The 25,022-nt window shown below is 33.2% G+C and overlaps 2 protein-coding genes across 2 annotated transcripts; both read right to left on the reverse strand.

Annotated features, from left to right (window-relative positions):
- Window positions 1–15,269: 15,269 nt before the first annotated feature.
- Window positions 15,270–16,131, reverse strand: LOC107618921 (hydroxyproline O-galactosyltransferase HPGT1-like; the record flags this gene model as incomplete). Its single annotated transcript, XM_088499150.1, has 5 exons — window positions 15,270–15,322; window positions 15,410–15,472; window positions 15,619–15,812; window positions 15,917–15,966; window positions 16,051–16,131. Coding segments are annotated over 5 exons (441 nt in total), but the record flags the coding sequence as incomplete, so codon positions are not given.
- A 2-nt stretch (window positions 16,132–16,133) lies between these two features.
- LOC148546159 (AUGMIN subunit 1-like) lies at window positions 16,134–16,864 on the reverse strand. The gene is made up of 2 exons (XM_088497808.1): window positions 16,615–16,864; window positions 16,134–16,174 (listed from the first exon to the last, which is right to left on the reverse strand). The coding sequence occupies exons 1-2, from the start codon at window positions 16,862–16,864 to the stop codon at window positions 16,134–16,136; spliced, it is 291 nt and encodes a 96-aa protein (XP_088353934.1).
- Window positions 16,865–25,022: the final 8,158 nt, after the last annotated feature.

The following is a 25,022-nucleotide window of genomic DNA, read 5'->3' on the forward strand; positions in this document are numbered from 1 at the left end:
TTAAAGAAAAGTGCTAGGTGGGAGACAACCCACCATGATATGATCTTCCTTTTTACAGTTATATTTTATTTATTTCTTATGTTTGTTTCATTAGTTGTCTTTGTTAATTTTCAATTCAGCATGTTTTCCTTTTGTTCTAAAAAAAAAACCCCTGCCATGCGTGCGCATGCCTGACGCACACGCGTGATATCGTGGATAGGCATCGTGTTAAACCGATGCTTGAATGATGCGTCCGCACGGCCAAATAGAAAGTTGTGCTGGGGCCGTGCGGAAAGAGGAGAAAGGGCGCGGGCACCAGTCACGCGTACGCGTGAACCACGCGTACGCGTCGACGCCCATTTTCCATTTATGCTGAATTCGTGCTGGCAGGGAGCTGGGCGCACGATGCTGCCACGCGTACGCGTCGCCCCGTCTCCAAAAATGGTGCTTGTATGAGGCTGAGATTTTGCCCCCGCATGGCTCGAACAGAGAGTTGTACCGAGCCCATGCGGGTACTGTGCAAAATGCACAACTCAAACCCACACGTATGCATGAGGGATGCGTGCGCGTCACTTTCAATTTTCACAATCCACACGTACGCGTGGGCGATGCTTACGCGTCGAGATGCGTTTTTCAAATACCTGCACGCAGACCTAGTCTGCACTATTTTTCCCCCTCCCCACTTTCTTTTCACTCTTTTCTTTTCTTCCTTCTTTCCTTCTTTGTTCTTTCTTCTTCTCTTCTCACTGTTTCTTCCTTTCTTTTTCAGCGGAACTCCACCAGCAGCTACCATTCTCCGGCGTTCCTTTCCCCGCCCCCCTCTCTCTCTTTTTCTTACTATTCTTCTTTCTTACCCCTATTCTTTCTCTCTTACTTCCACTTACCACTACTCCTTTTTGCTTTCAAGGTTTCATTCTAACCTCCTTATCTTCTCTATTTTTCTTTAATTTAGTTACATCTCATCATTTTATTTTCTTTTTGTTACACTTTATCCCCTCACTTATTGCTTAGTTTTACTTATTTTGTTTCAATTTATTATATGTTTCAACTTGGTGTTGGATCCATGTTCCTTTTATAATTTCATTCGATTGTTTGGTGCTACTTGCTTTATTGGATATAATTTCTTTCCTTTAATGGTGTTATATGTTAGTTTTGGTCAATTTGCTTGTTGAATAATACAATACACACTATGTGTTTGTGGAAAAGTTTCAATGAACCCTTACTTTAATTTTACTTCTATTTTTGCATTCCTTGTTACTTTTTCATTACACCTATCTTATTACTGCATTATTCATTATCCTCACCTGTTTTTTTTTTATAATTCTCCTTTTCCCTCATTTTCAATATGAAACCGCGAAAGGAAATGAGAAATCTTCTAAGAAAACAGTTTCTAAAAGGCAAGCACCAAAGTCACCCACAAAAAGGCAGCCTTCTAAGAAATCAAAAGTGGATATCTGCATTGATGAGGCAGACAAGAAGATTCCTGCTAAGGATACAGCGCGATTTGTCAACCGCTATTGTGAAAGGATGCATGCTAATATTATTGAGCAGAATCTCCACCGTGAACGCCTCCTCTGGGTGCCAGACCATTTGATACAATATGTGGAGGATAGAATGAAGAAGAAACATTGGGGGTTCTTGAACAGAGATTCAATTGAAGTCAACTTGTCTTGGGTCAACGAATTTTATGCTAATTACTAATCCTCGACCCTTGACTCAATCTATATGCGACGGAAGCAAGTCCTTATTTCAGAAGATATGCTTCATTGAGTGCTTGGCATCCCACCAAATTCGGAAGGGTTGGATGTCTTTCCAGAAGCAAAAATTGCCCACAAAGGTTATACTTTTGATTGGGACCTCGTTCTTAAGACTATTGCTAAGTCCGGAAGCACTTGGATTTATGGGCAAAGCAAGGTTAATCCAAAAGGGCTTTCGGCTAACGATTTAACAGATGAGACTTGTCTATGGCAACAGATCATGTCCCACTATGTCTGGCCGAGTACTCATGAGTCCTCTATCACTAGGGATATGGTCGTGCATGTATGGTGCATTTTGACTGAGAGGCCACTTAACATCCCTAGACTCCTCTGCTGGGCCATGGGCTGCGTTCACACGGCTGGTAACATTCCCTTCCCAGCCTTAGTCACGGTACTAGCATCTGCCGCTGGCATTCCGCATGAAGTAGATGACGTAATGAGTAAAATCCCCTTGGCAGATGAACTGGTTCCCCATGGAAAGTGGAACATTCCACAAGTGTCATCCAAGAGCCTTAATGACGACCCATCCTAGGAGGCCCTACCATCATCAACACCCTATGCACCACCACCATCCAACAACCAGTTGCTCCTTGAGATCCTTGAGAAGCTAGACCGGCAAGGCCGGTGGATGGAGCAAATTGAGCGCCGCAACAAGCACCGCTACACCTACTTGAAGGAGCTCATTAGTTCTACTCACCCACCTCCAAAGGACCCCGACACCTCGGACTCCACTTTCCTTAATGGTGATGCAAGCGAACAAGCTATGGACACGGAGGCGCCCCTGTCCCCCCATCATTTGGCCATTGGAAGTGGCGATCCCGGACACACCTGTAGATCACTGATCACACGGAGGACCGTGCCAAGCATTAACTGTGGGGAGGTCAGTAACTGACTCCCGAAGGTAACAACTCTCTCTCAACACTAGTACTTTAATTTTCTTTTGTAGATAAGATAACTTGCATGAGTAGTAGTTGCTTGCATTTAGGTACTACCTGGTTGAAGTGATAAATTCTTTTTCAAGACACTATTTTATAGTATTTCACTAATTTGAATTAAAATTTTTTGTTAAACTTCTTTGAAGATATTTAATTTGGAACATGGTTTTAGAGCTCGAACACACAAAACCAGTGAGATTTTGAACCTATTTGATTGGTTGCGTTTTATCAACCAATATTTTATTTTGGTGTGTATTGTTGTCTCTAAAATTGTGATCTATATCTTGCATGATTCTATATGTCCATGGTTTGATGTATGCATACACTTATGTGATTGAGGCCTTGTTGCATTTAGCTCACATATGCATATGGCCTTACCCTATCATTACCCTTTGCAACCCCATGTTGAGCCTATTTTACCCTATTTATTATTTATATTAGCACATCACTAACTCTAAGCAAAAAACAATATATGTCCCTAATTTGAATCTTTGATTAGCTTAGACTAGTGAGGTGTACATGAATTAAGTGTGGGAAAATTGAATTGGAGAATACATGTTTAGGAAATTGGGTATTTTATATTCTTATGTAAAAATGTGAATATAGTTGGGCACTTGTTCATGCATCTAACACTTTAATCATATGCACTACCTCCTTTATGCATATCCAAAAAAAAAAAGAAAAAAATAAATGAAAAAAAAGAGAGAAAGAAAAAAAAAGAAAAAAAAAAAGGAAGCAATAAAAAGGGGACAAAATGCCCTAAGCAAAATAATTAAATTAATGCATATGATTTGTATTCAAAAGACATTAAGGTGCATGAATTTGTGACAAAAATAATCAATGGGTAGTAGGTTTTGCATTAATGACTTGGAATGTCTTAGGTTAGGTGAGAAGTTTAGGTTAATCAAGGATTCGGATTTTAGTCCACTTAGCCAAATACATTCCTACCTTGATCATAACCCCATTACAACCCTTGAAAAGACCTCTTGATATGTGTATTTGTGCATTAAATTGTGTTTATTGGTAGAAGAAAAGCAAGCCTTAGAAAGCAAGACTGGTAGAGAACCGAGAGAATCGACCCTTAAACACTTGAGTGATTAGAGTGTATACACTTCCAGTGAGGGTTCGGTGCTCAAGTTTTTGTTCCCGACTTTCATGAGCTTTCTTCTTGCAGTTTACTTGTTCTTTATTTTGAGATTTAGATTAGTGGAATTCACTAATGGTTGTTCATGGAGAATTTGTTTACTTTAAACCAAGTAGGTAAACGTATTTTAGCATGTAGTTACATTCACATATATAGGTTGCATTGCATGAGTCTCACCTTTTTTTCCTTCATTATTTTAGTCTCCTTGAGCTTAGCATGAGGGCATGCTAATGTTTAAGTGTGGGGAGATTTGATACACAACTATTTTATGATATATTTTCGACTGAATTGAGTGGGTTTTGTCAACTTCTCTAACACTTATTCATGTAAATTGCATGTTTTTCATTTCCTTCCTAATTTTGTGCTATGATTGAAAACATGCTTCCTAAAACTTAAAATTATTAATTTTTAATTCTCCTTTGTACCATTCGATGCCGTGATGTGTTTGTTAAGTGTTTTCAAGTTTACAGGGTATGAATGGCTTAAAGGATGAAGATGAAGCATGTTAAAGTGGAAGGAACACAAGAAACTAAGGAGCTGAAAAGCGAGGAGTGACGCGCATGCATGGCTGACGCGTGCGCGTGATTTGGAGCATCTTATAGCGACGCGTACACGTGACAGAGCGTCACGTGCTGCACTTAACAGAACTCGCTGGGGGCGATTTCTGGGCTGATTTGGACCCAGTTTCAAGCCCAAAAAAACATACTAGAGGCAAGGGGCAACCTGAGACTGAACACACTTTCACTTTCACTTTAGTTTTAGTTTTAGTTTGAATTCTAGAGAAAAAACACCTACTTTTCTCTAGGGTTTGATGTTCTTAGTTTTGCTTTGAATTGGATCTAGAGAGAGCTGCTACTACCTTCTATTGAAGTCAATTTCCTTCTAGTTTACTTTTCTAATTTCCTTATTACTCTTTTCTATTTGATTATTTTGCTTCATGTTTGGATCTTGTCACCCTTCAATTCAATTAATGCATTGAATTATTTTTATGTTTAATTTTATTGCTTGTTTAATCCTTGTTAATTAATTGTTAGTGCCAATTTTAATTTTATTAATTTATTATCATCACCATGTCTTTCAGTTACTCCCATTATATGTTATTGAAAATGACATTCATGTTAATGACTTAAAACTCTCAACTTGGCTTAGGGGTTGATTAATTAGGGTCCCTTGAGCTGTGACCCCCAAGTATGAATCCGTAATTGGACATTGCTGGCTAACTCAGTTTTCCCCATGAAGTGACTAGAACTTGTGAGTCAGAGTTAGGGACAGCCACTTGACTTCCCTTCAATTGTTAGAGGGTAACTAAGTGGAAGCAATGAACATTTACTATTCTTCTTGGGAAAGACAACAAGGATAGAAACCCCAATTCACTCCCCTAACCAAGGCTTCTTATTTTAATTACATAACACCTCTTGTTATTATTCATTCGTTGCTTTAATTTCTGGTTATTTATTTTCCTGCTCCCAACATCACAAACATTCAGAAAAATTCTGACCAATAATTTACATCATTGTATCAACTCTTTGGGAAACGACCCGGGATTCTACTCCCGGTTAATTATTTTTAATTGTGACACACTTTTAAATTGATAGTGAAATTTTCATCCGTTAAGACTGTACTTGCAACGCTACTTTTATCAGAATTTCTTAACCGGCATTTTTCCACCCATCAGGTAGTATAATATATTTTGTTTTAAAGTATTTCTTTTATTTTAATTTTCTTCTACATTTTTAATGTCTAGCCTAAACATTTCTTTTTAATAATAAATGATTAATAGTGTGATAATAATGTAGATTAATTTTTTAAAATTATATTGACAGGTTTGAAACCTTCATAGAATAGCTATTATTTTTAAAATGAAAAAATCTTTTTGTGGGGAGTTTTAAACTGCCACAAACATTGACCAAGAACTGCCACAAACGTCCAATATAAAACTCCTACTAAACACACACAAAACCTCCACTGAAAAGATTGTGGAGGCTTTTAAAAACCCCCACAAAAGACCTCGTGGCACCTCAAATTTTGAGGGTTTTAGAAACTCCCACAAACAATTTGGTAGGGGTTATAAACCTCTACAAATAAGAAAAAAAACTACCACAAATAAACAAAAATCTTGTAGTGTCTATTGTATTTAGTTTGACTAGTCGGCCTAAACTCCGTAGGTTGTGACTAGTTCTCTTTTTGGTATTTCATATATATATATATATCTTGTTAATTTGATTATTACCTTCTGTATTCTGGAGCTATCTACAAGATTTATATGTGTTATGTCTTGTCTTGTTCGTGCTTACGCGTTTAGTTATCGTGTGTGAACGCTTCGCGTTTTGTATTTCCGCTTAACGCGATTTTGAGCTTTATTCCTTCATCGGACTTCTAGTTATATATATTTTTGGACATATATTATATATTATAAGCTTTAAAACTGTCATGGCACTTTGTTATTTTTTATCTTATGACTAGAGGTAAGGCTTAGACTAACGGAATGTTACACTTATCAGCCATAAACTTACATAGAGCATGTATAATGACTAATTATTCTTTGTCCGAGTTGGAGTTTAAGTTTGAATTTGAATTTAAATTTTTTTTTTTTTGGGCTTGTATGGTCGAACTTATTGAATAAAAATATATGTATTTCCATGTTAATAAGTTCGATGTAAAGATATGTTTTAGTTTTTTTTTTTCTCCTTTTCGATATATCTCAATAATAATAAATGTTATCATACTTTATTTTATGTTATGCAAAGTGAAATCATTTCTTAACAATTTAGAAGCTATTTTTCTTTTAATATATTGATAGAATAAGAGATAAACTTGATTTTTTTTCATTTTTTTTGTAACTTTTAAATAATTTACACTCTATAAGTTATCTTTAAATTTTATTAATTTTTTTATTTTTCATAATATTTCTCAATTTAGTAAGTCAATAATTAATTCTTTGTAGATATGAGCTTCATTTAAAGATTTACTGTTAGTTAATAATGAATGCTCACAACAAATGAATTAAGATAGACTATATACTAATCTTTGGTATCAATATGGATTTATATGTAATCAATTTACTGTTGGTTAATGAGTTAGCAACAAATGTTTTCGCTTGTCAGAGTGGAGTGGATAATAGTTTTTGACAAAATTTTCCATTCATCGTTAATTTGTGCTCTTTTTAGACTTTAGTGAAGGATTTTATCCATCGATAACTTTGGCTAAAATACTGATTTTAGACAACTAGGAATGAATTTCTCGTTGCTACTAAACCCATGAAAATTGAAGTGTGTCTCCATAATTGCAAAAATACATTGCTTTTATAACTCAATTTACCTTGAGTTTTTTAACCGAATAACATATATTATATCACAAGACTAATACAGATACATTGCACACTTACTGTAAATTTAAAAAAAAAAAAGTGATGTATATTACGATAAATATTTATAAATTATAATAAGTAGTATATATATATATATATATATATATTATGATGATCTGTTACCCTTAAATATTTTTTTTCTTGAATTTTTTTTATCATACTTATAAAATAAATGTGAGAGATTATATTTTACCCTCTTAAGTAAAAATTCAAAATTTAGATAATCCAAATTCTATATATATATGGGAATATATCTTATGAGAATAAGATTTTTATACGAAATATGAGAATGTATTTATAGCCATTAGATTGATTTTAATGGTTAAGATGAAATGCACATAATAAATAATATACCAGTAATGCATTTATTATAGTACTTAAATTCACGTGTGAATGAATTTATAGTTAGCGATTACATTTATAGTCATTATTTTTAATTTCTATTAAAATATAACTAATACATAAATTAAAATAATTAAATTTCTTTACCAAATAAAATTTAAAATATTTTTGATAATTGAATATATTTTTGAAGAATTTATACAAATATAAAATAGAACTTCTTAAAAAATATAATCTTAACAAAATGAAAAATTAAGTATCTTTTAAAACTGATTAAAACTAACACTACAAAAAAAAGTATTATTTGTAACAAAAAAATTGTTACAAAAAATTAAAATTTTGAAATAAAAGGATTTTGTAATAAAAAAAAGAGCCCGTTGCAGTATGTCCCGTTACAAAAAGTTTTTGTAACAAAAAATAGAACTGTTACAATTCAAAGTGATATTTTGTAACAAATTTTTCTGATACAAAAAATCAGAAGTCATTACAAAAGTGGTAACAATTTTTTATCTTCAAGGTATTTTTGGTGACAATCTATTTTTTCCTATCATAAAATTTTGTTACAAAATGTAACTTGATTTTGTAACATTTTTTTTCTTTAGTTATAAAACACTATTTATTTTGTGATAATTTTTTTTAATACAAATTACACACAAAATTTACCAAATTATATTATTTTTTAATTAATTAATATATTAACTAATTTACTCAGCAAGTCAACATTCATATAATATATAATAACATAGATAGTTCAAATATATTTCATTTAATTAAGATTGTTTTATAAATCTTCAACATATAAACTTTAAAGTACAAACTAACAAGACACATTAAAGAACCCTAATAAACTAGATAGATACATAGGACAAGAAAAACAAGAAATTATAAATCTCCAAAATATAAACTACAAATTACAAACTCCATCATGTTCTTACATCTTCTTTCTCATGGAGAAGCTTCTAATAAGTGACACACACCTGAAAAGACGACCAACAATAACAATATGATGTCAATTAATGCAATTCTAAAAAATTGTCTAGAAAATTTGAGCTTTACTGTCTCTAGTACCTATAGTTTCAAATTATTCAGTTAGCACAAACATGTAAGGAAATCACACAGCCAACATAACCAAACGGTTCAACTCAAATTAAATGAGACCTGCAACATTGAAAACAAGACACTTTGCTTTTAGTTCTTTTTTTCTCTTTTTAATCGAATGAATATTCAACAACAACAAAAATTTTAACAACAATAAAAATTCCATCATTCATTTTAATCAATCCAAAACATGATACAGAAGAAGCAAAATTCAATTCAATTCTTATTAATCATTCATCCTTCTAACATATGCCTATATATACCTGACCTCCCAAGTCCCAGAACACAAGTTTCCTATTTGCAGCTTCAATACGATTGATATTCAACCCCACAGTTGGAATGATTCGATCAAGAAGAAGGCTTTCTAAGATAATTCAATATGATTCCAAGATTCATCTGGCATACTTCAAAGAGTTAAGAAATGGAAGTTCACTCCGAGTGCCATGCCATACAGGAATTAAAGTTTCTGCCATTGACATCAACAAGAAAAAATTAATGCAAGCATGGAAAATGAGGACGAGGAAGCAATCATCATGAATACAAAAATCGATGAGTTGAGTATCTGACTCGAACACTTTTTCTCTCTGATTATGAGGTACAAAGAAGCCAGCAATATGCATATCCCATGGTACTTGGCAACTCTGTCAGGTATTAGCAACTGGTGATTTTAGTTCCATGACTATCAATACATCAGGAGGCAAATAAGCAAATAAAGAAAGTAGTCGCAATAGACCAGAAAATTTATCGATACAAAGTTATTATTAGAAGTGCTGGTTTGATCAATATAAAGCTCATTGGAATGGATATGCTAAGCAATGTGTAACTCACCAATAAGCATCTACAATTTCTTGAAAAGAAGTAAATTTGTTTGTGTAAAAATAGGTCGGTGGTGATTCTTTTGTATGAAGAACCTGAAATATGGCTCCAACCTGGGAGTTACAATCCCTAGTTGCCCGCTGCAATACTTTCTGAATTTGTCAAGTATTGAATTAAAAATTAATTAGAGCAAATGTAAAGTTGCAATCCATATAAGCTTATACACTTCATATCAGAATTAAATTCCTAGTTCAAGAGCAAACCTGACTTGTCGCAAAAATAGGACACCAACCTTCTGCAAGGAGACATTTTCTCATCACATTAAAGCTAAGCATATTTAGGGTGTGATAAACGGCTTTTTCCATCCTCAAACCCAGAAATTCAGATCTATCATTCAGCTCCAGTTTTAATAGTAAATATAGAACAAGCCAAAATTCCAATCAATCCAGTAATTCAATCAACATTATAGGGTTTCGCAATTCGGGACAAGACAACACAAGCAATTCACCAAGTAGAAGATTCAGAAGCATATTTGAAATTACCTAGCGCGATTGGGATTGACGGTGTCGAGGTTGATCTACGAGCAGTGGATGACACCAATCTGGGCAACGGTGATGGGACCACCACCACAAAGACCACCGCGACGAAGGCCACACGGCGATGGCACATACGACGGGACGAAGACCACCAGGCCGCCGTTCACGACACAAGCGGAGAAAACGGTAATAGCAGAGGAGACGACGACGAGAAAAACGTTTTTCGGGAGTTACGCCGGTCCTTCTTCATCCGGCAAGATCTCCATTGCACTTCCTGGAGTGGTAGACGGCGCGCAAAGTGTTCGTGAGTGAAGGGGTGGGGAGACTTAGGATTTTTTACTGCAGTGTATCCCTTTTTACAGCTTTTAGTATTTTGGTATTTTTTTTCTTTTATATTTAGTTACTTTTATTTATATTTATAATTTAAAAAATTTCTTTAAGTGACATAAATTAATTTTTAGTTAATTTTAAAAATCTGATTATTAATAAAAAATATATATTAATTATTTAGAAGAATATAAAATAAGATTTATAATTTTTAAAAATTAATAAATACATACACTATGTAAAAAATTTTAATTTTTGAAACAAAATAAAATTATTTTGAAAAAAATATATACACACTTTTTTTTACTCTTAAAGTGTTTAACATTTTGAAAAAAGAATTTGTTATAAAATATACTTATATTTTGTGACAAATAATTAACTTGTTACAAACAATATTGAATTTTGTGACAAATTAATTTTTTGTTACAAAACAATTGGAGTTTCTGAAACAAAAAAAAATGTTACAAAATATTTTAAATTTTTGCAACTTGTTTTTTTTTTGTTATAAAATATTACAATATTTTGTAACAAAACACTATATCGTTACAAAAACTAACATAATTTGTAACAAAATAAAACAGATTGTTACAAAATATTATCATGTTTTGTAACAACTTGTAATGTTGTTACAAAACATTATTCTTTTGTAACAATCAAAATTTTTTATTACAAAATACTATTTTTTTGTAATAATTTTAAATTTGATACAAATTTTTTGTTACAAATGTTCTATTTTCTTGTAGTGTAACCCTATATTACGTTATTTTTTAAAAGCCTAAAATGCGATCAAGTACATTTTGAACGAGATTTGGATTCTCTAAATTTTAGATTTCACTTGAGAGGGTAAAGTGTGATGATCTCTTACCATTTATTTTATAGGTGGGTGGTGCACGAATTGTAAATCACACTTTTTACAACTCGTACCACTAACCAGCAAGTGCACTGGGTCGTCCAAGTAATACCTTACATGAGTAAGGGTCGATCCCACGGAGATTGTTGGCTTGAAGCAATCTATGGTTACCTTGTAACTCTTAGTCAGGAAAACAATAAAATAATTCACTTATCAAATTTGACTGCAAGGAATAAAAGGGCAGAACACAAATTATACTTGTATGCAATGATGGAGAATATGTTGGAGTTTTGGAGATGCTTTGTCTTCTGAAATTCTGCTTTCCTCTGTTTTCTAATTCACGCACGCACGTCCTCCTATGGCAAGCTGTGTGTTGGTGGATCACCGTTGTCAATGGCTACCATCCATCCTTCCAGTGAAAATGGTCCAGATGCGCTGTCACCGCACGGCTAATCATCTGCAGGTTCTCAATCGTACCGGAATAGGATTTACTATCCTTTTGCGTCTGTCACTACGCCCAGCACTCGCGAGTTTGAAGCTCGTCACAGTCATTCAATCCCTGAATCCTACTCGGAATACCACAGACAAGGTTTAGACTTTCCGGATTCTCTTGAATGCTACCATCAATCTAGCTTATACCACGAAGATTCCAATTAAGAGATCTAAGAGATATTCATTCATTCTATGGTGGAACGTAAGTGGTTGTCAGGCACGCGTTCGTGGAGGAATGATGATGATTGTCACGTTCATCACATTCATATTGAAGTGCGAATGGATATCTTAGATAGGAACACGCATGTTTGAATGGAAAACAGAAATACTTGCATTAATTCATCGGGACACAGCAGAGCTCCTCACCCCCAACAATGGAGTTTAGAGACTCATGCCGTCAAAAGGTACAAAGTTCAGATCTAAAATGTCATGAGATCCAAAATAAATCTCTAAAAGTTGTTTAAATACTAAACTAGTAACTTAGGTTTACAGAAAATGAGTAAACTATGATAGATGGTGCAGAAATCCACTTCTGGGGCCCACTTGGTGTGTGCTGGGGCTGAGACTTAAGCTATTCACGTGCATAGGGCTGTTTTGGGCGTTCAACGCCAGCTTTGGATCCTTTTCTGGCGTTGAACTCCAACTTGTAACTTGTTTCTGGCGCTGGACGCCAGACTGTAGCATAGAACTGGCGTTAAACGCCAGTTTACGTCATCTATCCTTGAGCAAAGTATGGACTATTATATATTGATGGAAAGCCCTAGATGTCTACTTTCCAACGCAATTAGAAGCGCGCAATTTGGAGTCCTGTAGCTCCAGAAAATCCATTCCGAGTGCAGAGAGGTCAGAATCCAACAGTATCAGCAGTCATTTTTCAGCCTGAATCAGATTTTCGCTCAGCTCCCTCAATTTCAGCCAGAAAATACCTGAAATCACAGAAAAATACACAAACTCATAGTAAAGTCCAGAAATATGAATTTTTCCTAGAAACTAATGAAGATAAACTAAAAACTAACTAAAACATACTAAAAACTATATGAAATTAACCCCAAAAAGCGTATAAAATATCCGCTCATCAGTGGGAATACATACACTACAAGAAAAATTACTTTTAGCGGCCATTTATTTTTCTTTTAGCGACAATAAAAATAACCGCCAATACATTTACCGGCAATTAGACATTAGGCGTTTTATGCTTTGTCGCTAAAAGGTTTTAGCCTCAATTATAACATTTGCCGGTAAAGACCTTTTTAATGGCTGCAAAAAGTATATAACTATTAGTGGCCACTTTTTTGGCAATTTATATGGCCACTAAAAGTAATTCTAAAATTGCAATGTTATTCATTTTTAGCAGCCATTACTATTGCCGCCAAAACTCATTTTACCTGTAATTTATATGGCCATTAAAAATAATTCTAAAATTATAATGTTATTTATTTTTAGTTGCCATTACTTTTGCCGCTAAAATTTTAAGACTTTTTTTTAGTTATATTATCCTCATTTTTTTAGAAACAACGAAATTCCTATTTTTTTTTAGAATTTCAATTATTTGTGCCAATAATTATTATTATTATTATGCATAATATAAATATACTGAAATTAATTACAAAATGAGACATTTCATTAAACTTAAAATATTGATACACAAATTTCTCTTAAAAAAAATAATAAATTATGTTACAAATTTAAATAACAAAAAATGTTACAAGCCTATAATTATGTTACATCAAGTTAGGGTATAATAGTAGCAAGGGAGAAAATAAAGGAATGAACATAAGTTATATATAAGTAATAAGTTGAAGTCATTGTCTGCAGTAACAATTCAAAACAAACAAAATAAATAAATGAATAAAAAGAGAAATCAAGAAGCCATCATTGGCAATAACAATTAAAATTAACAAAACTTAAGTCAATAAATTAGCCTATGCTCGTACATGAAGCCACTTAAAGTGTTAATTATCTATGTGTAATGAATCAAAAAAATTTAGTTAATTAAAATGAAAACAAACCATACGAATGTTCTTCAAATTTTTTCTTCCATCTCTCTTCATAGTTCATACACCTCCTGAAATATATCTTTAAATCTGTAACACTATCAAACTGTAAATAAGTTTAAATATCAACAAAATAGAGAGTAAGTCAATAAGTCTAAATTACTAAGAAATTTGGCATACAACAGTGACAGTTGACACTATAAATTAAATCAGAAATATGAGAATAATCACCTACTATCATATTTCTTGAAAATTGTATTCTTAGTACTCAAGTAAAGTGGCCACCTCTTTGAAAATGCCAGGGACATTGATGATTCAGCAAACGCTCAAATAGACTATAAAATTATCAAAAGCAAGCATGTTTACACACAACAATAAAAACAAAAAAAGGGTTTATACATTTAACTAAAACATAATGGTATATGCTTGTAGAAACTATAAAATGAATCAAATCTCATCAACATTATACATAGCAAGTGTTATACCTAGGACTTTGAAATTGAAAACATCTAGCTCCATTGGACTCTCACTATCTTCAAGGACTATATAGACATAGATATAATTTGATAAAAAAAAAAGTCAATGATGCTTAAAATGTCAAATACATGTCCAATCACAAAATAGCATGGAAATAGAAAAATTGATTGCATTATGCAAAAAGGCACACAAGAAATATTATCATATAATTGGGGGATTAATTAGGATACCATTTGTACAAGAGTCCCGATACTTCTATAATTAACTTTGAGATTTGATCACAATTTGGAATTAATTTTAAAAGCTAATAACTTTTGCTGATAAGACACGTTATTTTCAAGTCTTCTTTGCGTGAGTTTGGTCCCCATTTCTCTTTTCATGCTTTTTTATTTTCAACATCAAATTTAAGTCCTCCCCCCAAATTTAAAAAAAAAAAACTCAGTTTCTTGCAACTTGCTAAGTTACTTTTTAATCACACAAAACCCGAATATACCAACAAGACTCAAACTATTTCCAGAAATAATTAGCTCAAATAAAATTAAGCTAGCATGCAATATTATCCTATAGTGCTACCCTATGCTAATTAAATATATACTCATCACAATATTTACCTAAATTCTATTCCACAACTTGGCCATATATATAGACACAGCACACACATTCAACTTGAAGAAATTAGGAGTACAGATAATTAACTAATTATTATAAAGTAATAATAATGTAACTCTTATATGTAGTTGATTACAGACAAGCTGCAACAAAGTAACATTGACCATTTGATCCCAAATACTTTTGCTCGAAAATCAACACATTGAATTAAAACTAAAGCAACAATTATTTGCCAATAACAATAAATTAAAACTTTCCTTGAGATAGTTATTCATTATTGATGAACATAATTGCAGTGCATCCCATTTATCTGCAGCATAAGCAAAAACCAATTTAACTTTATTTGGGATCCCCTCGTTTGCTTCCACGTAATCATCTTATCAACATAATAGTTGAAGCAGTGAGCTAAACCAGCTTATGCTATGAGACCTCATTTTCCACTCACAGTAAGCCACAAAATACTTGCCAAGTTCCAGTAAAGCAGAATGCTTAAAGAGAATAAAATCATTCGACTAGTTAAACTTACAAGAATTAAGAAGTCATTAGTCAGCCTATTCTCACGATCAATGTCCTTATCCTGATTGTTTCCATGATTTTTACTGCAAAATTGTTTATAAGCCATAAGAATCACAATTGGATCCAACATGCCCCCTCGTCCCAAAAAAATTAAAAGTAGGAATTTAAACCTTCTCCCAATAACAAATCCTGCAACAATGCCCTTCCATCCTCCAGTTTCTTCAAAGCTGCACCTGAAAAGAAAGAACTCTTAATGTTAAAACCACCTCTAATCCACAATCTCAGTGAGCAAACCATGCAATATTAATCATGACAGAGTAATTTACAATGTCAGTGATTTCTAATTAAGCAAGAGAAAGAACAAAACATATATAATTACCACTTCCCATCCAAGCATTGTGAATGGCGTCCCTATTCTTCTGGCAGCCAAATGTTGTGAGTACACCTATCATGACCAAAAGCTTTCCCTCAGAGTAAATCCCATTGGTCTCAAGCAGTTGCTTCAAAACAAAACCCTCATTCCTAATAGCAGCAAGTTCCATCTCAAGGGAATAGAGCTTCTTGTGTTGTTTCCTAAACAATCACACGATGAAACAAGTACTGAACAAGTTCCAAGCACGAAATGATCATCATTAACAAATATCCAAACAAGAATTAAGAGATCAAGTTGAGTGAACCTGCAGATTATGATCTTCAAGGTATCTTCTACTGATATCACAAATTGTCCCTATAACAGTTAACAGAACGAAACCCTAAGCATGATTAGACTAAAATGAATAAAAATCAGATAGTTAGGAACTTAAAGAATTACCTGGCCAGTGATCCTGTCGAGCTGTTTGATTGCAACTCTGGTAAAGATACCAAATACCAACTTCAGCTTCCCAGCTCCATTAATTACAGTATCAGTGGCCCGATACTGATCACCAAAAGCATGCCTACCAATACAAATGGCCCGATTTAAATTCCATTATCTAAAAGCAATTTAAAAGTGCATTACTATTGCATCTTAGAAGGTTCAACACACATTCATGTTCAAAAACATGGATATGTCCCTAAAATAATGTGTCCTTGATGTAAAATTAGCATAAGTAACTTGATCAAAGTATTGTCCTTCAAACAATCATCATCATCGTCATCTCAGATCACAAACCAAGAAAGAAATAATAATTAAGATTAGAAAAACAGAATTCATCAAATCTGGACTTACGAATTCCAGTAATCAATCCCTAATAGAAAAAAGATAAAAGTAAAAATTAAAAAGAAAATTGGTAACGCGAAAATTGAGGCCCCAGTCAACAATTTAATATATAACTTCCATGATGCAGGAGTCTCAGTAACTTGAATTAACTTGAATCACAGTTAATTAGAATCGTACCTTGGGATCGGTACTCAGAGGCCTTCTGGCGGAAATCGCGAGCGACGAGACGCGCAGCTTCATCTTTGGCTTTGGAGACGATTAAGAGGCCGTGCAAATGCGAGACGTTGCGAGGCGTGTACTCAAACTCTGGGACGGGTTTGCCGGTGGCTTCGAATGTCTTCGCCAACCACTCACTCACTTTCTCGATCCGAGAAGACGCATCGGAGCCGCTCTTCGGTTCTGGCTCCGCAGGATTCTGATCGGCCATTCGTAATTTGAGCCGGGAAAGACAGAGTGCGAAATGAGAGGTGAGTTTGGGATTTGTATTGACGTCACAGCTTTTTGCTGAAGATCGGCGGTGCTAGAGAAAGGCGTAGATGTTAGAGGTTTGGGCGTTGCTACCAGATCTAGAGATGAGTTAGTGGAGGAGGCACCTTTGCTCGACGGCGGTGGCGATGGCGGCAGCGACGGCCACGATGAGATTAGGGTTTTGGCGATGAAACCATTCTTCACCTTCAACATAAGCTAGATCCCTTTCTCTCTAAATATCTGAATCAACATTTTTTAGGGTGAACTATCAACACGGCTCCTGTCCATTTCTCAAAATGACAAGGCGACCCCTCACCATAAAAACGTTCCACTTCGGTCCTGTCCTTTACTTCTGTGACCCACGCGGTTTTTCCGTCAACTCTAAACGGAAAATGCTGACGTGTCAGGTTCAAAAATGGACAGAGGCCTAATTGTCTCTAAATTTAAATTGGTTAGGGATTTATTTGTCCCTATTCTTTAAATAATATTTTTTTAAAATTTTTTATTCATTATATTAATATTCTTTTTTTAATAAATTATTGAAGATATGGTATAATAAGTACAAACTAATTAATAAATTATTTAAATTTAAAAATATCATTTATTATGAATAATTCTTAAATATAATTTTTAAATATATATAAATAATAAATATTAATATTCAGTTAATACAGTAATAATAATATACTATTAGTATTATGATCTAAATAATTTTCACAAAAACATAAAAATTAATGAACACATTATTTGATATATAGTAAAATTTTTTTGAGTAATAACAAATTTAATTTTTTTATCTCTTTAAACTAAATTAATAATTTTATTTGATATCTTGGCACCTAAATACACTATGAGTAGGCTACTAATAGTCTAATACTAAATGAAATAAAACATAATATATATTATGGAGACCATTTATAAACTCAACAAACTCAAAACATCAATAATATTATTAATCTATGAATAATATTTTGAGTAAAATATATGTAACATTTAATTAAATTTGAATATACATAAAATTTTAGTTAATCCACATTATTCTTATATTGATAAATCTTCATGGATCTGTACCTTATGAAAATATATATTATTGATAGATTAATAATATTATTGATGTTTTGAGTTTGTTGAGTTTATAAATGGTCTTTATAGTGTGTGTGTGTGTGTGTATATATATATATATATATAGTATGTTTTATTTTATTTAGTATTAGTAGCCTACTCATGGTGTATTTTAGTGCAAAGATATCAAATAGAATTATTAATTTAGTTTAGAGAGAGAAAAACTAAAAAAAAGTATTATATATCAAATAATGTGTTTATTATTTTTTATTTTATTGTAAAAATTATCTAGATTATAATACTAATATTATATCATAGGATTATTAATGCATTAACCATATTTTAATATTTATTATTTATATATCTAAAAATTATATTTGAAAATTATTTATTTAGTTTCACAATAAATAATATTTTTAAATTTGAATAATTTATTAATTAATTTGTACTTATTATACCATATATTCAATAATTTATTAAAAAAAGAATATTAATATAATGAATAAGATTTTTTTAAAAAATATCATTTAAAGAATAGCGACAAATAAACCCCTAACCAATTTAAATTTAGAGACAATTAGGTCCCTGTCCATTTTTAAACATGACACATCAGTATTTTCCGTTAAGAGCTGACGAAAAAACACCCACAGGGACCGCATTGGGTCACGGAAATAAAGGACAGGGACCAAAGTGGGTCGTTTTTATGGTGAGGGGTCGCGTTGTCATTCTGAGAAATGGACAGGGGTCGGGTTGGTAGTTCACTCACATTTTTTACGCCAAAGTTCTAAGAAGCACAAGCAATAACTCATTAAAAAAATATTTTAATGATAATAATACTGGCCATAACTCTATGGCCACTAAAAATTTTTTACAAACAAAATTTTTTTTTGTATTTATTAGTGGCAATAAAAATAACTATCATTATAATATATAGTAATAAAGGCGAATATATAATTGTCGCAAAAACATAACTTAAATTAAAGAATTAGTGACCATTGTATTATTGCCGTTAAAAGTTTGTCGCTAAAACATATTTTTTTTGTAGTGATAAAAGAAAATATGAAAGAAAAAATATACCTTATCAAATAAATATCCAACATTTAAAGGATCCAAATTCTCCAAAATGATGATAACACGAGAGTGAAGTATACGAGATAAAATAATAAGGTCATAATAAAGCTATAGATTAAACTTGACAACAAAACTAAAGGAATTTTCATATATATAATTTCTTTTCATATTAAAAAATTTCTTAAAATAATTATTAAGAAAGAACTTTATTTTTCCCAATAAATTTTAGAATATTAAATTATTTTTAGAATTATCAATAACGTAATAAAAAATTAGTTTAGATTAGTTTTAAAAAATACTTATTTTTATTTTTTTAAAAAATATATTTTTAAGAAGCTCTATTTCATAGTTTTGAAAAATATATTCACTTATCAAAAATACTTAATTTTATTTGGATAAAAAATTTAATTATTTTAAATTTATTTAATAGTTATAGTTTTATAAAAATTAAAAGCAATAGATATAAATTTAATGACTATAAATGCATTCACACATGAATTTAATGGCTATAATAAATACATTATTTGTATATTATTTATTAACTAAATAGACATTTCTGACCATGAAAAATTTGAACGCTGATCACAAAACTGACCATGAAAAATTGAAATAAAAGTTATATACATACAAGATAAATTTTGTTCGACAAAAATAACTTATTTACAAATTTTTATTGATAATTCCGTAAAAAACCCTCCCTTATCCTAAATTGATTCATCCCTTTTCTCTCCCCTTTCTCTCCCCTATTGCAGCTGCCACTGCAAATTTTACTCCCACGTTAGTGTGCACGTCCCAATTAGAAAGGGGATGAATCGATTTAGGATAGAAAAAAGGTATTTACGGAATTATCAATAAAAGTTTAATGACTAGTTATTTTTGTCGAACAAAACTAATCTTATATGGATATAACTTTAGTTTTAATTTTTAATGGTCAATTTTGTCAACGTTCAAATCTTTCATGGTTAGAAATGACTATTTACTCTTATTGTTAGGTATATTTAATCTTAATAATTAAAATCAATCAAAAAATTATAAATGCATTTTCATGTAAAAAACTCATTCTCATTAAATACATCATATATATATATATATATATATATATATATATATATATAACATGTAACTTATATGTAAATTTCAGTTTAGCCCCCTTAAAATTTTCTTTTAATCTTATTTTATTGTGTAAATATTTTTTTGTAAAATCCGGTCAAATCGTAATTAATTAGATAATAAATTAAATAGGAGCGAATATGGTTAGAAAATTTAGCAATCAAAATTTGATAATTTAAATGTAATATTTGGATTTAGTGAATTTTTCGGAGTCAGAAAAGATAATTTTCTACGTAAAAACGCGTACTGAAATTTTAACCAGCAGTACCGGCTGAGATCTGTTTGGTACTGCAGCTGAAAAAAGTGATTATAAGTAAATAAGGTTAAGAAGTTAGGATTTATAATTAGGGATGGTAGAAATATTTAAAATGCGAGTTAAAGCGCTAATCTTAAAGGTTTTGGCCCAAAGTTGGGCCAACGGACTAAACCAAGTGAATTGGGCCCAAGTGGATCCAAGCCCAGCATATATAAGCCTTAACATAAAGCCATTCAGCCACCACAACCCTCTTTTAGTGTGGTTGTTGCTGAAATGAAAAGAGAAAGATGAAAAAAGAGAAACCCTAACTCTCTTTGATCTTCAAATCATCATAACTTTCTCTCTAGAGCTCCGACTGACGAGTCGTTTGCAGCCACGCGTCACTCTTCTCCTCCTTTTTGATTCTATCTAAGTTTTGTGATGAGTATCTAACTCTCCTCTGCCCTGTTTTGATTTTCCTCTTATATTTCAAATTTGGTTTGGATTTTGAGGAAATCTTGTGATTTTGGTTGTTTATGAGTGCTCTAGTATGAGCCATTGGTGATATTCATCACAAAGGGTTAAGTTAAGGAACCCTCTAACCCTTATGATTTATCATTTTTATGAACCCTAGGTTGATGTATGTATGTGAAATTGATTATGTTAGTGTATTTGGTGATTTTGGTGCATAATTGGGAGGTTGGTGTTGCTTGTGGAGCCTTGGTGAGGCTTGAAGCTAAAGGTTGGTGGAGAATCTCGAGAAGAAGCTCAATTATTTTGGCTACAAGAGGTACGGTTTAAGTTTCATTTAAGTACCGTGTGGTGTGATGAGAATTCCTAGGTTAGATGCCCCTAGGATTAAGTTTGGATTGTATAAATGGTTGGTGCTAATATGCATAGTTGATATGTAATGTGAATTAATGATTGAGTTGAGAATTGTGTGGATTTTTATGTTTGATGTGTTGAGAATTTGATGAATTGGATAATGAATATTGGTTTGTGGAATATGCGATTAAATTGTGAATTTGGGCCGGAGACCGTGGATTTTGGGCCGGAGGCCAGAAAGAGCTAAGGAAGGTAAGTTGATGTGTGTATTGTGTGATGATATAAGAGATTGGATGGATTTTAGATATTGAATGTTTGAATAATTGGTTTGATTATTGAATAATAAGGTTTGAGAAATTTGATAGTTTTGGGTGAAATTGTGTAGATGAGGTAGGTTTGGTTTTAGTTGAGTGTAATTATGTGAATGTGGTTGGGTCGTGGTTATTTGGATGAGTGGAAATGAATTTGGCTTGTGAACACTGGAAAAATTGGTGATTTCTAGTTTTGGGTAAAAACTAATTTTTGACCAACTTTAGCAGTTTGTAACTCGGTCCACGGAGTTTGGAATTCTTCAAAATTGAATTTTTATGGAAGTTTATTCAACGATCTTCCCAACGATTCAGAAATGGTTGAAAAAGGAATTTCGTAGAAGTTATGTGTGTTGGAAGTTTGGAGTTTGAAAATGTAATTCTGCAGCTCTTTAACTTAGTAAAAATTTTAGAAAATTGTGCTTCCATGTGCACGCGTCAGTCTCGATTTTTAATCACCTACGCGTGCACCTGGCCAACACGTACGCGTCGCTTCACAGATGCGAATGCCTGGTAGAAAATCCAGAGAGTTGTGCGGTATTGTGCTGGTTTTGTGCGAGACGTACAAAACGCACCCACGCGTACGCATGGCTGACGTGCACGCGTCACTCTGCTTTTCTGGCTCCCATGCGTGCACATGGGCGACGCTCACGCATCACTCTACTTTTCAGCCATCCACACGTGCGCGTGGTCGATGCGCACGCGTGACCCTGTTTCTAGCAAAGGTTGGTTTTTGAGTCTTTAAAGCCAAATTTCAGACTTTTAACCCTCCATTCTCATCCTCGAACTCTTAAATCTTTATAATATGACTAGTGATGAAAAGAAGCTAGGATATATGGTAACTTGTGGATGAAGTAAAGTGAGAATCAATGATGAATGATGAGTAATGCTGATTGTATGAGTTACTGAGGGTGATGATGAAAGTGCGGCATATGCCGTGAGCCAAAGGGCTGTATTTAATAATAATTATTGGCTAGTTATGGGTTATGTTATGAGCGAGATGGTAATGATAAATATTGATTTATGGCTGGATATGAAAATATGTCTTTGAATGATTATTTTATCTTGAGATCTCTTTCTCAAAAGTGCAACCTCAGAGAGACGAACGAAGGTGAGGATCCCCTTCCCTGTTCCTCCTGGTGTTGTAAAATCACCCCCAGTGAGATGGTGGGTGGTTAGGATCCCCTCCTTGGTTCCTCCTAGGCATATGAGAATGTACCTCTTGGGTAGATGCAAGGGCTGTGGTTGCGCCCCACTTGCTCCAGGTTGGTTAGTACAGAGGCTCCTCGGGTAGACGCAAGGGTTATGGTTTCGCTCCACTTGCTCCAGGATGTTGTGATATATACCTGCCTGGGTAGATGCAGTGGCATTGATCCACTTGCTCTGGGATGTGGTGAGACATACCTGCCTGGGTAGATGCAGTGGAGTGATTCCACTTGCTCCGGATTTGGTTTTGAGACTCCTGGGATAGATGCATTGGTTGGCCCCCACTTGCTCCCAGTCGAGTATGATTTGAGATTGAAACTATCTGAGTCTTAAATTTTCTTGGTTAGATGCAGTGGGTCAGCTCTAGTTGCTTGATAAACCACTATTTTATAATTTATATTGTGTTTAATTGAGTGGCTTTATCAAGTCTTTACCCACTTATTCATATGATTAGCATGATATTACAATCCCTTTCTAATATTGTTTTATGATTGAAAACTTGCTTCCTAAATATCTTTAATTAGTATATTTTAATTCTCCTTTATACCATTCGATGCCGTGATCCATGTGTTAAGTATTTTCAGAGATTACAGGGCAGGAATGGCTCAGAGGATGGAGAGAAAGTATGCAAAAGTGGAAGGAATACAAGAAATTGAAGGAATTGCTAAAGCTGTCAGCCTGACCTATTCGCATTCAATCGATCATAACTTGAGCTACAGAAGTCCAAATGAGGCGGTTCTAGTTGCGTTGGAAAGCTAACGTCCGGGGCTTTGCAACGATATATAATTTCTCATAGTTGCCTCGAAGCCAGGTGACGCGCATGCGTGGATCACGCGGACGCGTGACCTGGCAAAAAACTCAATCCGCGCGAACGCGTGGACGACGCTTCCGCGTGACTTTGCAGCGACCTGTACGTACCAAAAATCGCTGGAGATGATTTATGGGCTGTTTTTGACCCAGTTTTTGGCCGAAAAAATACAGAATAAAGGCTATAAATTGGGAGAATTGATCCATTCATTCATAGAATAGAATACAACACTCATAATTCATAATTTTAGGTTTTAGATGTAGTTTTAGAGAGAGAGATGTTCTCTCTCCTCTCTCTTAGGTTTTAGAATTATGATTTCTTTTGCTTTATGGTTATTACTCCACTCCAGGTTCAATATTTACTTTAATTTATATTTCTCTTCTACTTTTAGATACTCTAATGCTTTTATTTGTTAATTACTTATGTTGCCAAATTGGCTTATGAATTCTTCATGTTAAGATTTGAATATTCTATTTAATATATTTTGAGGTATTTCAGATTTATGATTGTCTCACTCTATTTATAATGCTTCCAATTTAATTTATGATTTATTTTTCCTTTTGGCTTTGGTTAAGTAATTGGTAACACTTGAGTTGTTAAACTCAGCAGTAGATTGAGATTAGGGGATTGCTGATTGATTTGGATCGCTCCAAAGCTAGTCTTTCCACAGGAGTTGACTAGGAATTGAGGATCAAATTAATTAGTCCACTTGACTTTCCTTTATTTAGTAAGGGTTAACTAAGTGGGAGCAATAACAATTCTCATCACACCTGATAAGGATAACTAGGATAGGATTTTCAATTCTTATACCTTGCCAAGAGATTTTCTAATTATTAATTTATTTTTCTTGCCATTTAAATTACTTGTTCTTTATTTCAAAAACCAAAAACAAAAATACACTTTTTCTCATAACAATAATAAATCATACTTCCCTGCAATTCCTTGAGAGACGACCCGAGGTTTAAATACTTCGGTTTATAAATTTTATTGGGTTTGCTTAAATGACAACCAAACTTTTGTACGAAAGGATTCTCTGTTGGTTTAGAAACTATATTTACAACGCAATAATATTTGTGAATTTCTTTACTAGCAGAAATCCGATCGCCAAAAATGGCGCCATTGCCGGGGAATTGCAAACGTGTGCCTTATTATTGGTTATTGTAAATATTTTATTTTGCTTGTTTATTTGTTTTTATTTATTTTTGTTTTTAATTTATATTAGTTACTATGAGTTCTCACCTCCGTCCCTTTGAGTTTGGTTCTAATGTTGTTGAAAGGAATGGAAGCTAGAACAGGAACATGCATCAAGGTCGAAACAATCAAAGATGGAAGGAGCCACGAGGATCTGATCAACCCTTTCGGCAACAACACCTTCCAAGATACCATGGACAACGACCATCCTACAATGCATGCCAAGACAATAGTTATGGTGGACCCTTTCGTGACAAACCATCTCCACCAAATTACTATGGTCAAGAGCCATTCCGAGGTG

The sequence above is a fragment of the Arachis ipaensis genome, chromosome B9, assembly GCF_059453495.1.
Source record: "Arachis ipaensis isolate K30076 ecotype BB chromosome B9, ASM5945349v1, whole genome shotgun sequence".
Lineage (NCBI taxonomy): Eukaryota > Viridiplantae > Streptophyta > Magnoliopsida > Fabales > Fabaceae > Arachis > Arachis ipaensis.

Coding starts and splice junctions, on each gene's coding strand:
- LOC148546159 (XM_088497808.1), bottom strand. CDS start 16,864: ATGGCCGATCAGAATCCTGCGGAGCCAGAACCGAAGAGCGGCTCCGAT. Junction 16,175..16,614: donor CTCTGAGTACCGATCCCAAG/GTACGATTCTAA, acceptor TTGTATTGGTAG/GCATGCTTTTGGTGATCAGT.